The sequence below is a fragment of the Oncorhynchus tshawytscha genome, linkage group LG04 (assembly GCF_018296145.1).
Source record: "Oncorhynchus tshawytscha isolate Ot180627B linkage group LG04, Otsh_v2.0, whole genome shotgun sequence".
NCBI classification, from domain to species: Eukaryota; Metazoa; Chordata; class Actinopteri; order Salmoniformes; family Salmonidae; genus Oncorhynchus; species Oncorhynchus tshawytscha.
Window position 1 is genome coordinate 17,263,756 of NC_056432.1, and position 15,183 is coordinate 17,278,938.

Here is a 15,183-nt window from a genome sequence, read left to right on the forward strand (position 1 = left end):
GAGGCTAAGCAGGTCTATTGGGAGCCAACCCCATCACCTTCCCCACTGCACTGCTCTCTTAGGTCTGGCCTTGTGTGTTTGTGTGATACTTGTGACAAGTCCACTCACATATTAACACGGTAACAGAACAAGAGTAGGAACATTTCTGAAACACAAGCTTTTTTTCACATTGATCTTAAATGTGACATCACATTGGACCTGGAGTGATCATTTCCAGGTGGTTTGTCTTCTCGATGAAGTTTGGGCCATCACAAGGTTCTTCCCATTTTCTTTCATTGATCCCTAATATTCTGAAACCATTCTCTCCATATATTCTAGTGAGTCTGTGGACAAAATTCCAACTAAAAAAGAGACACAGTATTTAAAGGGATGACTTAAGAGAACTGTACTGAAAAGCCTATTGAATGAAAACTTCACGAGAAAATCTGTTGGCCAGTAAGTGGGAGTGTTTTCAGCAGTTGAATTACATTTATTTAGCGCGCACAAGGGAGCCATGCCTGCAAAGCCCGTTAAGCACCTGCACAAGGTAAGTCTGAATACCAACTTACTGAGAAGTGAGTAGGAAAGGCATGTGTAATAAAGGTGTAATATCCTAAGTCGGAATCAGGCCCTATGTGCATTGGGTTGAACATAGGCAGTAGAGTTGCTTAATAAAGATGCAGAATGTCAATTGGCAGCATTGTAGGGTGCCAGGCGGCGGCCAGACAGTTACAAGACAAGACTTGTTCTTAAATTCATACTGTATCTTCAAAAAGACTAGCTGCTACACAGACAGTCTAATCTTCATGTGTTTTTTTTTTAGTCAAGTCCTATTTTTTTAAATCCATATGTACAATCAACTCTCGCATAGAGTTAGGCTTAAATTCCCTGTTTGAAGCATTTGAATTAGGTTAGGGTTACATGATGATGTCCCAGAATCACCTGCTGCCCACACCATGGAGGACTTGGTGGCAAGGGGTGGTTGAATTTCCCAATTCAACATTTAGAATATTCGGCTGTCAATGAAGGCTTAAATTGGGAAGCCAATCAGAGCACAAGGATGCTCTCCCCACAAGAAAATGAAAGTACATTTAGTCAGTCTACAGCGAGCTGAACGTTTTTGCGCCATTGTGTTTTCATCTTTAACCCTCCAAACCATCTATAGACTATTGTCTCTCATCAGGGCCACATTTGCTGTGAGCACACCAGGCATGGCAGAGATCAACGTTTCTGAAGATTGTGCAAAGCTGTTGTAACCGATGTGAAATGGCTAGCTAGTTAGCGGTGGTGCGCGCGCTAATAGCGTTTCGATCGGTGATGTCACTCGCTCTGAGAACTTGAAGTATTGGTTCCCCTTGCTCTGCAAGGGCCGCGGCCTTTGTGGAGTTATGGGTACCGATGCTTCGTGGGTGTCAGTTGTTGATGTGTGCAGAAGGTCCCTGGTTCAAGCCCAGGTTGTGGCGAGGAGAGGGACGGAAGCGTTATTTCATAGTTTTGATGTCTCCACTATTATTCTACAATGTAGAAAATAGTAAAAATTAAGAAAAGCCCTTGAATAAGTAGGTGTGTCCAAACTTTTGATTGGTAGTGTATATATATTATTTTTTGCTAGGTAGTAAACATTAGCTAGTGTTAGTCGGTTGTACCTGTTCCAAAACTCTGGCATTTCTTATCCTATAGCTTGTTCTCCATCTTTTGTTGTGCCAACATTTTTGAGCACTTATCTCAAACTTGTTGTCTCCTGGCTCTCTCTTGTTTCTCTTCAGCAGAATTGCAATACATATTGTATTGGCACCTAAGTATTGTGATAATATAGTTCTTGGCAATTCCAAGCCCTCATTAGGACAAAGGATGATATGGCAGCCACTTCAACACACAGAGGCAAATATTTGACTCTCAAACCCATCCTCGTTTTGTATTTAGGGAGCAGCTCAATATCAAGTAATTAGGGCTATGCTAATTGAGTATCCCCATGGTGTATGGTTTCGTTTTTGGGAAGTCAACTTTACATGGAGACTGGAAGAAACTTGCAAGAAAAACAGGCCGCTGTTTTTTTTTAAAAGGTGTACGGAAGTTTTCAATGTTGAACCATACATGTACCAGGGGAATTTTTGGGGTGTCAGGCTCAAATAACTTGGTTTAGTTATAAGTGGAACTTGGAACTCTTAGCCCAGAATGGCAAGTATCCAATGCCTAGGGAGATGTTAATTTACAATACTGATTTGAGTCAATGAAAATGTGTTGTGTTCTGGTTAAATGAGTTTCACTCTGTAGATGAATTATTAAGCAGTTAGATGTAAGAACAAGTCTTGTCTTGTAACTGTCTGGCAGACTGCACCCTACAATGCTGCCAATTGACATTGTTCTGCATCTTTTTTAAGCAATTCTACTGCCTTTGTTCAACCCAATGCACATAGGACCTGATTCCGACTTAGGATATTACACCTTTATTACACATGCCTTTCCTACTCACTTCTCAGTAAGTTGGTATTCAGACTTACCTTGTGCAGGTGCTTAACGGGCTTTGCAGGCATGGCTCCCTTGTGCGCGCTAAATAAATGTAATTCAACTGCTGAAAACACTCCCACTTACTGGCCAACAGATTTTCTCGTGAAGTTTTCATTCAATAGGCTTTTCAGTACATTTCTCTTAAGTAATCCCTTTAAAAATGGTGTACCTTTTTAGTTGGAATTTTGTCCACAGACTCAGTAGAATATATGGAGAGAATGGATTCAGAATATTAGGGCTCAATGAAAGAAATCCATCTAAATATATGCATATTCGTCTCTGTTTCAGCACCAATTGGTACATTTTAAAATACTCTGATCTTGTAGATTATTTAGGGTTAGGAAAATATTTGTGAATAATATATTTTTTAAACAAGTTAGGAAAGCCTTTAAAAACATTCAGTTCTTCAACCCATGGTAATGTTGGAAGATTAGTGTACATAGAATTATAATAGGTTGAATAGTGTACAATAGTAGGCTATACCCTTGTCTATTACCTGCACTAGCCATGGAACTGTGTGACAACACAGCCAAGTATTGTGCCATGCGTCGGGTTCAAACTGTTGCAGCTTGGTCTGCGCTCCGCTAAATAACAATTTTAATTAGCCCACATGTCTTTAAAAAAATATATACTACCGTTCAAAAGTTTGGGGTCACTTAGAAATTTCCTTGCTTTTGAAAGAAAGAAAAAAATGTTGGTCCATTTAAAATAACATCAAATTGATCAGAGATACATTGTAGACATTGTTAATGTTGTAAATGACTGACTATTGTAGCTGGAAACGGCAGATTTTTTATGAAATATTTACATAGGCGTACATAGAGAGGCCAATAATCAGCAAACATCACTCCTGTGTTCCAATGGCATGTTGTGTTAGTTTGAGAAACAGACGCCTCACATGTCCTCAACTGGCAGCTTCATTAAATAATACCCACAAAACAGCGGTCTCAATGTCAACAATGAAGAGACGACTCCCGGATGCTGGCCGCCTAGGCAGAGTTGCAAAGAAAAAGCCATATCTCAGACTGGCCAATAAAAAGAAACGATTAAGATGGGAAAGATTCAAATGGGATTAAGATGGGCCTAGAAGGCCAGCATCCCAGAGTCGCATCTTCACTGTTGACGTTGAGACGGGTGTTTTGCAGGTACTATTTAATGAAGTTGCCAGTTGAGGACTTGTGAGGCATCTGTTTCTCAAACTAGATACTCTAATGTACTTGACTTCTTGCTCAGTTGTGCACCTGGGCCTCCCACTTTTTTATTCTGGTTAGGGCCAGTTTGTGCTGTTCAGTGAAGGGTGTAGTACACAGCGTTGTATGAGGTCTTCAGTTTCTTGACAGTTTCTCGCATGGAATTGCCTTCATTTCTCAGAACAAGAATAGACTGACGAGTTTCAGAAGAAAGGTCTTTGTTTCTGGTCATTTGAGCCTGTAATCAAACCCACAAATGCCGATACTCAACTAGTCTAAGGAAGGCCAGTTGTATTGTTTCTTTCCAGTTGTATTGTTTCTTTAATTTGCAAAACAGTTTTCAGCTGTGCTAACATAATTGCAAAAGGATTTTCTAATGATCAATTAGCCTTTTAAAATGATAAACTTGGATTAGCTAACACAACGTGCCATTGGAATATAGGAGTGATGTTTGCTGATTATTGGCCTCTCTATGTACGCCTATGTGGATATTCCATAACAAAAATGATGCCCTTTCCAGCTACAATAGTCATTTACAACATTAACAATGTCTACACAGTATTTCTGATCAATTCAATGTTATTTTAATGGACAAAAAAATAGTTTTTCTTTCAAAAACAAGGACATTTCTAAGTGACCCAAACTTTTGAACGGTAGTGTATATTATCAACTGTTACTAATGATCCTCAGCAACAACCAGCTGATGGGAACTAACAGTAAATTGACAGTTGAATGTATGTGGTTATTAGACCTACTGAGGGTCGATACTGATAGTTGCTAATATTTAACATGATAGAAAAGAGGTGGGTTGGCCGATAAATAAGACATTCGAGACTGCCCCTCCCTGCAAGTTAAAAGGCTCGACAATTTACATTCTGCATAATGGCACAGCATTTCATAAACTTTACTGTGGAAAAGTCATGTTCATATGCTTCTGTTTGCTGCCATATGACTGGTTTCACATTTGTCTCCAGCTATTATAAGGTAGAATTGATAAAAAAACAACGGTCATTTATATTTACAACTCCCTTATCCAAACTGATTACTCATTTACCTAGCTCTTATCAAGTTGTAAGTTATAGTGCATGGAGAATGCTGTTATTTCTATCGGAAAAAAAGAGAGTATATACTTTGTCCACTTTTACTTGAAACCAGCAGGTTTGCTCTACTTCATTCCTGGTTTCATCTCGGGTAAAGGTAGTGGAGTTATTAGGGAATTAACTCAAGGTCAACAAGGCGTATCTGTAGACACACCCCCATCACACCATCTATTCTATCTCCACCCCAAAAGAAAAGCGGGTAAATCGCATTCTATTAACGAAGGGAATAAAACAATTTCATACATTTTAGAATAAGGCTGTAACCTAACAATGTTTAAAAAGTGAAGGGTTCTGAATACCTGTGGATTACTGAAGAAAACGCGCGAACAAAACTGAGGTTTTTGGATATAAAGACACTTTATCGACAAAAGGAACATTTATTGAGTAAATGAATGTCTTCTGAGTGCAAACATATGAAGACCATCAAAGGTAAGGGATTCATTTTATCTCTATTTCTGACTTGTGTAACTCTTCTACTTGGCTGGTTACTGTTTGTAATGATTTGTCTGCTGGGCTATGTTCTTAAATAATCGTAAGGTATGCTTTCACCGTAAAGCATTTTTTATATCTGACACCGTGGTTGTATTCACAAGAAGTTCATCTTTAACCCAGGGCGGCCTGCCGGGGCGGCAGGGTAGCCTAGTGGTTAGAGCGTTTGACTAGTAACCGGAAGATTGCAAGTTCAAACCCCCGAGCTGGCAAGGTACAAATCTGTCGTTCTGCCCCTGAACAGGCAGTTAACCCACGGTTCCTAGGCCGTCATTGAAAATAAGAATTTGTTCTTAACTGCCTTGCCTAGTTAAATTAAGGTAAAATAAATAAAAATTCTTAATTTTTATAATGAGTATTTCTGTATTTGAATTTGGCGCTCTGCAATCTCGCTGGTAGTTGTCCAGGTGGGACGCTAGCATCCCACATACCCTGAGGTTCATCTACACACAATACCCCATGACGACAAAACAATAACTTTTTTGTGTGATAGTTTACATGAAACAAAATAACAGACATCACATTTACATAAGTATTCAGACCCTTTACTCAGTACTCTGTTGAAGTACCTTTAGCAGTGATTACATCGTCTTTAGGTGCCTTTTGGCAAACTCCAAGCGGGCTGTCATGTGCCATTTACTGAGGACTGGCTTCGGTCTGGCCACTCTACCATAAAGGCCTAATTGGTGGAGGGCTGCAGAGATGGTTGTCCTTCTGGAATGTTCTCCCATCTCCATAGAGGAACTCTTGAGCTCTGTCAGAGTGACCATCGGGTTCTTGGTCATCTCCCTGACCGAGGCCCTTCTCCCTGGATTGCTCAGTTTGGTTGGGCGGCCAGCTCTAGGAAGAGTCTTGGTGGTTCCAAACTTCTTCCATTTTAGAAAGAAAGAAGCCACTGTGACAGAATCCTGTCTCGGAGCTCTACGGACAATTCCTTCGACCTCATGGCTTGGTTTGCTCTGACATGTACTGTCAACTGTGGGACCTTATGTAGACAGGTGTGCCTTTCCAAGTTATGTCCAATCAATTGAATTTACCAAAGGGGGACTCCCAAGTTATAGAAACATCTCAAGGATGATCAATGGAAACAGGAAGCACCTGAGCTCAATTTCGAGTCTCATAAATACGGTATTTCTGTTTATTTTTTATACATTTGCAAAAATGTATAAAAACCTGTTTTCACTTTGTCATTATGGGGTATCGTGTGTAGATTGCTGAATATATTGTTTTATTTAATCAATTTTAGAATAAGGCTGTAATCTAACAATATGTAGAAAAAGTCAAGGGTGTCTGAATACTTTCCAAAGGCACTGTTTTGTAGTTTGAAACATTAATTTTTTTCGAAGGGTAAAAATGTACTCTGTCATCCTCCAGGTATGTGGACGACGTGATATCAAGGATCGGCAGGATGTTTCCAGACATGTCGATTGAACTCTTCCGACCCAACGGGACGTCAGCAGTACTTCTGGTAAGATTCCTCCTCACCACCGGGAATACAACACTCCTCTGGTCCAAAACTGCTTCTCACACATTCAACATCTGACCAATTATTCAAGTTTGGAAGGCCACTCCCAATATAAATATATAAAAATGCTGACCAAGATGATATTTGCATGGTGTCAGCAATATCCACAAAAGAACATGCAAGCTATGCACCTTGTCCTCAGTTTTTTCCTTCATCGGATACCAGGATGAGTGCAGCTTCCTGTCCATGACTGCTGTCCAAAAATACAGAACCAAGGAGCTATTATGGTGTGTGTATTCTGTGACAAGATATCCATGATAGAGGGACACTGGTTAAGTTCCTTGACTAATGATTGTCATGTGCAGTTGAAAGGGTACTGCACATCTGACTATTCATGCAAGAGGTAGATTATAGAGAAACATCTTCAGTCCTCCTACCAACACTAGGTTCTCCCCAGCTCTGCTTTTGCTCTGAGTTTTATTTATATGAAGTGCTTAAGCATTCGAAGAAGAGTTGAGCTGTTAAATATTAATACTACCTGTAATTATTAACATGGTTCCCTGGGATATGTAGTGGAGCTCTGCTCTACAGCAGCATACATACTGCTGAACGGCACAGCTACTGTTCTTTACCGTCTCTTACCACAAAAAGGACCCTACAAAGTCAGTGCCAGGTCGTCAGCACTCAGCACTTTGGCCTTCCCTTTAAGTATTTTAGTATTTTATTACAGATCCCCATTAGCTATTGCCAAGGCTACTCTTCCTGGGGTCCAAACAAGATTAATGCAATTGCATACAAAATGAAACAGTACATCACACAACACATTATTACACACTACTCTACCACAACATATCTACAATACAACACATTATTACACACTACTCTACCACAACATATCTACAATACAACACATTATTACACACTACTCAACCACAGCATCTCTACAATACAACACATTATTACACACTACTCTACCACAACATATCTACAATACAACACATTATTACACACTACTCTACCACAACATCTCTACAATACAACACATTATTACACAGTACTCAACCACAGCATCTCTACAATACAAAATCCACAATACAGTAATATAACAATATTACAATGTAAGTGCGTGTAGAGTGCGTGTGTTAGCGTGTCTTCACAGTCCGCGCTGTTTTCCTTAAGCGGTGTAGTTTTCTTTTTTCTTTTTTTTTCTTGCATTAGTTACAGTGCCTTCAGAAATTAAGAAAAAATGACAAGCCGAAATGTCAATAAGTATTCAACCCCATTTATGGCAAGCCTAAATAAATTCAAGAGTAAAAATATGCTTAATAAGTTGCAATAATAGTGTTTAACATAATCTTTGAATCACTACCTCAACTCTGTACCCCACACACACACAATTATCTGTAAGGTCCCTCAGTTGAGCAGTGAATTTCAAACACAGATTCAACCACAAAGACCAGGGAGGTTTTCCAATGCCTCGCAAAGAAGGATCACCTTTTGATAAAGATTAAAACATGTAAACAAAGAAGACCTTGAATATCCCTTTGAGCATGATGAAGTTATTAATGACTCTTTGGATGGTGTATCAGTACACCCAGTCACTACAAAGATACAAGCGTCCTTTCTAACTCATTTGCTGGAGAGGAAGGAAAACGCTCAGGGATTTCTCAGTGAGGCCAATGACGACTTTAAAATATTTACAGGGTTTAATGGCTGCGATAGGAGAACTGAGGATGGATCAACAAAATTGTAGTTATTCTACAAGACTAACCTAATTGACAGACTGAAAAGAAGGGAGCCTGTGCAGAATAAACATATTCCAAAAGATGCATCCTGTTTGAAGCATATTTACTAAAGTAACACTGCAAAAAATGTGACAAAGCAAGGACTTTCTGTCCTGAATACAAAGTGTTATGTTTGGGGCAAATCCAATATAACACATTACTGAATACTAATGTTCCCTATAATTGTTTTCTACCAAATTGAACATGTTTCATTATTTACTTGAGGCTAAATTGATTTTATTGATGTATTATATTAAGTTAAAATAAGTGTTCATTCAGTATTGTTGTAATTGTCATTATTACAAATACCCCCCAAAAAAGCAGATTTAAATCGGTATCGTCTTTTTTGGTCCTCCAATAATCGGTATTGGCGTTGAAAAATCTCTTCACAGTCCCCAAATCCAGAACAGGCAATGGGAAACACACAGTATTACATAGAGCCATGACGACATGGAACTCTATTCCACATTAAGTACAGTGCCTTCGGAAAGTATTCATACCTGTTGAGTTATTCCACATTTTGTTGTGTTTTCTCCACCATCTACACCCCATAATGACAAAGCGAAAACATGCTTTTAGAAATGTTTGCAAATTTATTGAAAATGGAATATATAAATATCTCATTACATAAGTATTCACACGCCTGAGTCAATACAGGCGTGTGAATAATCGGTAGCGATTACAGCTGTGAGTCTGTCTGGGTAAGTCTCTAGTAGCTTTACACACCTGGATTGTGCAACAATTGGACATTATTATTGTCTAAATTCTTCAAGCTCTGTCAAATGTGGATCATTGCTAAACACCCATTTTCAAGTCTTGCCATAGATTTTCAAGCTGATTTAAGTCAAAACTAACTCAACCACTCAGGAACATCAACTGTCTTCTTGAAGAGCAACTCCAGTAGTGGAGGCTGCTGAGGGGAGGACGGTTCATAATAACGGCTGGAACGGAGCGATGTTCAATTTGGTTTAAATAATGCAAAAACAAAGTGTTGGAGAAGAAAGTAAAAGTGCAATATGTGCTATGTAAGAAAGCTAATGTTTCAGTTCCTTGCTCGGAACATGAGAACATATGAAAGCTGGTGGTTCCTTTTAACATGAGTCTTCAATATTCCCAGGTAAGAATTTTTAGGTTGTAGTTATTATAGGAATTATAGGACTATTTCCCTCTAAACCATTTGTATTTCATTGCCTATTGGAGGTTCTTATTGGCACTTTAGTATTGCCAGTGTAACAGTATAGCTTCCGTCCCTCTCCTCGCTCCTCCCTGGGCTCGAACCAGCAACACAACGACAACAGCCACCATCGAAGAAGCGTTACCCATGCAGAGCAAGGGGAACAACTACTAGAAGGCTCAGAGCAAGTGACGTTTGAAACGCTATTAGCGCGCGCTAACTAGCTAGCCATTTCACTTCGGTTACACCAGCCTCATCTCGGGAGTTGATAGGCTTGAAGTCATAAACAGCGCAATGCTTGACGCACAACGAAGAGCTGTTGACAAAATGCAAGAAAGTGCTGTTTGAATGAATGTTTACGTGCCTGCTTCTGCCTACCACCGCTCAGTCAGATACTTGTATGCTCAGTCAGATTATATGCAACGCAGGACACGCTAGATATAATCTAGTAATATCATCAACCATGTGTAATTACCTAGTGATTATGATTGATTGTTTTTTATAAGATAAGTTTAATGCTAGCTAGCAACTTACCTTGGCTTACTGCATTCGCGTAACAGGCAGTCTCCTTGTGGAGTGCAACGAGAGAGAGGCAGGTCGTTATTGCGTTGGACTAGTTAACTGTAAGGTTGCAAGACTGGATCCCCGAGCTGACAAGGTGAAAATCTGTCGTTCTGCCCCTGAACGAGGCAGTTAACCCACCGTTCCTAGGCAGTCATTGAAAATAAGAATGTGTTCTTAACTGACTTGCCTAGTTGACCACCTGATTACATTGCACTCCACGAGGAGCCTGCCTGTTTCGCGAATGCAGTAAGCCAATGTAAGTTGCTAGCTAGCATTAAACTTATCTTATAAAAAACAATCAATCATAATCACTAACTACACACGGTTGATGATATTACTAGTTTATCTAGCATGCCCTGCGTTGCATATAATCAATGCGGTGCGTATTCGTGAAAAAGGACTGTCTTGCTCTAACGTGTACCTAACCATAAACATCAATGCCTTTCTTAAAATCAATACACAAGTATATATTTTTAAACCTGCATATTTAGTTAATATTGCTTGCTAACCTGGCTTGTTGCGCCCTCTGTGAAGACCATTTCTTCCTCACAAAGACAGCCAACTTCGCCAAACGGGGGATGATATAACAAAAGCGCATTTGCGAAAAAAGCTAAATCGTTGCACAACTGTACCTAACCATAAACATCAATGCCTTTCTTAAAATCAATACATAGAAGTATATATTTTTAAACCTGCATATTTTGCTAAAAAAAATCCAGGGTAGCAGGCAATATTAACCAGGTGAAATTGTCACTTCTCTTGCGTTCATTGCACGCAGAGTCAGTGTATATGCAACAGTTTGGGCTGCCGAATTTACCAGAATTTTACGTAATCATGACATAACATTGAAGGTTGTGCAATGTAACAGGAATATTTAGACTTATGGATATTATTTATAATATTTAGACTTATAGACTTATGGCAATTCACTGAAAGAATAAATGTCTTGTTTTCGAGATAATAGTTCCCAGATTCGACCATATTAATGACCTAAGGCTCGTATTTCTGTGTGTTTATTATGTTATAATTAAGTCTATGATTTGATAGAGCAGTCTGACTGAGCGATGGTAGGCACCAGCAGGCTCGTAAGCATTCATTCAAACAGCACTTTTGTGCGTTTTGCCAGCAGCTCGTCGCTGTGCTTCAAGCACTGAGCTGTTTATGACTTCAAGCCTATCAACTCCCGAGATTAGGCTGGTGTAACCGATGTGAAATGGCTAGCTAGTTAGCGGGGTGCGCACTAATAGCGGTTCAAATCAAATTAAATGTATTTATATAGCCCTTCGTACACCAGCTGATATCTCAAAGTGCTGTACTGAAACCCAGCCTAAAACCCCAAACAGCAAGCAATGCAGGTTTAGAAGCACGGTGGCTAGGAAAAACTCCCTAGAAAGGCCAAAACCTAGGAAGAAACCTAGAGGAACCAGGCTATGTGGGGTGGCCAGTCCTCTTCTGGCTGTACTGGGTGGAGATTATAACAGAACATGGCCAAGATGTTCAAATGTTCATAAATGACCAGCATGGTCCAATAATAATAAGGCAGAACAGTTGCAACTGGAGCAGCAGCACGGCAAGGTGGACTGGGGACAGCAAGGAGTCATCATGTCAGGTGTGTCCCTGGTTGTGTCCCTGGTTCGAGCCCAGGTAGGAGCGAGGAGAGGGACGGAAGCTATACTGTTACACTGGCAAAACTAAAGTGCCTATAAGAACATCCAATAGTCAAAGGTGTATGAAATACAAATCGTATAGAGAGAGATTGTCCTATAATTCCTATAATAACTACAACCTAAAACTTCTTACCTGGGAATATTGAAGACTCCTGAACCTTTTAAGGCTCAGCAGAATACTGCCCCCTTTGGATGAATTGCGTGCCCATAGTCAACTGAAAAAAACAACCTTGGGGAACCTGCACCGTTAACACGTTAAAAGGAACCACCAGCTTTCATATGTTCTCATGTTCTGAGCAAGGAACTTAAACGTTAGGTTTTTACATGGCACATATTGCACTTTTACTTTCTTCTCCAACACTTTGTTTTTGCATTATTTAAACCAAATTGAACATGTTTCATTATTTATTTGAGGCTAAAGTGATTTTATTGATGTATTATATTAAGTTAAAATAAGTGTTAATTCAGTATCGTTGTAATTGTCATTATTACAAATACTTTTTTTTTTTTTTAAATCGTCCGATTAATCGGTAGCGGCTTTTTTTGGTCCTCCAATAATCGGTATCGGTATTGGCGTTGAAAAATCATAATCGGTCGACCTCTACTTTCAACATGTCAATACCTCTAACAAAGATAAGTAGTGATGCAGTCACTCTCCTCTACTTTGAGCCAGGAGAGATTGACAGGCATGTTATTGATGTTAGCTCTTCGTGTGCATTTTAAGGTCCAGCCGTGCTGCCCTGGGCCAACTGTAATTTGCCTATGTCCTTCTTTGTGGCACTTGACCATATGACTGGGCAGTAGTCCAGGTGCGACAAAACTAGGGCTTGTTGGACTTGTTTTGTTGATAGTGATGTCAAGCAAGCATAGCAGCACTTTATTACAGACAGACCTCTCACAATCTTAGCTACCCATCAATACATTTTGACCATGACAGTTTGCAATGCAGGGCTGAGCCAAGCAGTTTAGTCTCCTCAGCTTGCTCCATTTCCACATTATTCATTACAAGATTCAATTGAGGTTTTGGATTTAGTGAATGATTTGTCACAAATACAATGCTTTTAATTTGTTTATATTTAGGACTAGCTTATGTCTTGCCTCCCATTCTAAAACTGACTGCAGCTCTTCGTAGCCCATAAGACTTCTGAACAGTTCGTCTGTCTACCCAGACAATTTACATTGACCCGCTTTATTATTTATTTATTCATCTTCATTGCTTTCCACTGACTCCCTTGAACTGGCTGTATGCACTCACTAGATCGGGGGAGACTGCCCGTGAGCCATAAAAAAAAAATATATAATTTTATCTTTTTTCTCCCCAATTTCGTGGTATCCAATTGGTAGTTAGTCTTGTCCCATCACTGCAACTCCCATACGGACTCGGGAGAGGCAGAGGTCAAGAGCCGTGCGTCCTCTGAAACATGACCCAGCCAAGCCGCATACTCGCACATAGACACACTTTACATATGCACTGCTTCTTGACACAATGCCAGCTTAACCCGGAAGCCAGCCGCACCAATGTATTAGAGGAAACACCGTATACCTGGCGACCGTGTCAGCGTGCATGTGCCCGCCCCACCACAGGAGTCGCGATGGGACAAGAACATTTTGGCCTGCCAAACACTCTCCTAACCCGGACGGTACCAATTGTTCGTCGCCTCATGGGTCTCCCAGCCACGGCCAGCTGTGTGAGAGCCTGGGAATGAACCCGGGTCTGTAGTGACGCATCAAGCACTGTAATGCACTGTCTTAGACCGCTGCACCACTCGGGAAGGCCCCCACAAATTGATTTTAACAAATAATTAGACCCCCAAAAATGCGGCCCTCCGTTGAATTTCAAAATCCTGATGTGGCCCTCGAGTGAAAAAGATTGCCCATCCCTGAACTAGACTCTACCCACACACTCACACATACTACACTGACACTCCAACATACACACACGCAGATGCATATTGACGCCATGCACATACATACTCAGACACACTTTACATATGCTGCTGCTACTCTGTTTATAATATATCCTGATTGCCTAGTCACTTTTACCCCCTCCAACATGTACATTCTGTGTTACTTCAATTACCTCAACTACCGCGTACCACTGCACATTGACTCGGTACTGGTACTCCTTGTATATAGCCTAATTTTATTTACTGTTACTATTTCAATGGAAAGTTGTTTTCGGTGCATCCAACAATACAATTTGATTTGATTTGTTAAGTGTTGCAGTGATTTTACTTATTGTGGTTGATGTGTATAGTGTTAAGTCATCAGCATACATAGACACACAGGCTTTACTCAGTGCCAGTGGCAGGTCATAAGTAAACATTTTTAAAAAGTAAGGGGCCTGGGCAATGCATGACTCTACCTGGATTATGTTGGAGAGGATTCCATTAAATAACCCCTTCTGTGTTCTTTTGGACAGGTAACTCTCCATCCACGATATAGCAGGGAATGTTTAACCATAACACATAAAGTACTTTTTTCCAGCAGCACATTTTGATCGATAATATCAAAAGCTACACTGACGTGTAACAAGACAGCTCCCCCAATTTTCTTATTATCCATTTATTTTAGCGAATCATCAGTCATTTGTGTAAGTGCCGTACATGTTTAGTGCCCTTGCCTATAAGCATGCTGAAAGTCTGTCAATTTGTTTACCGTGAAATACACTGAACAAAAATATAAACACAACATTTAAAGCGTTGGTGCCATGTTCCATGAGCTGAAATTAAAGATCCCAGACATGTCCCATATGCACAACAGCTTATTTCGCTCAAATGTTGTGCACAAGTTTGTTTACATCCATGTTCGTGAGCATTTCTCCTTTTCCAAGATAATCCATCCACCTGACAGGTGTGGCATATCAAGAAGCTTAGTAAACAGCATGATCAGCACACAGGTGCACCTTGTGCTGGGGACAATAAAAGGTCACTCTAAAATGTGCAATTTTGTTACACAACACAATGCTACAGATTTCTCACATTTTATAGGAGTGTGCAATTGGCATGCTAACTGCAGGAATGTCCACGAGCTGTTGCCAGATAAAGGTTTTTGTGGCCAACAGATGCATACCTGTATTCTCAGTCGTGTGAAATCCATAGATTCGAGCCTAATTTATTTATTTAAATTGACTGATTTCCTTATATGAACAGTAACAGTAAAATCTTTGAAGTTGTTGCATGTTGCGGTTATATTTTTGTTCAGTGTAGCATTGTATCTAGCTGACCAGTGGCTTTAACCATTTGTCTGTATCTTTGCTCAAT

General features: G+C 40.0%; 1 protein-coding gene across 4 annotated transcripts in view; it reads left to right on the forward strand.

Moving 5' to 3' along the window:
- Nucleotides 1-15,183, forward strand: part of LOC112248223 (mediator of RNA polymerase II transcription subunit 27) — an 87,563-nt gene that overhangs the window by 46,326 nt on the left and 26,054 nt on the right. For all 4 annotated transcript variants that reach the window (XM_042320383.1, XM_024417071.2, XM_024417072.2 and 1 more), the window contains exon 4: nucleotides 6,641-6,734. In XM_042320383.1, the coding sequence (XP_042176317.1) occupies nucleotides 6,641-6,734 (94 nt within the window). The remainder of the gene's footprint in view (nucleotides 1-6,640; nucleotides 6,735-15,183) is intronic.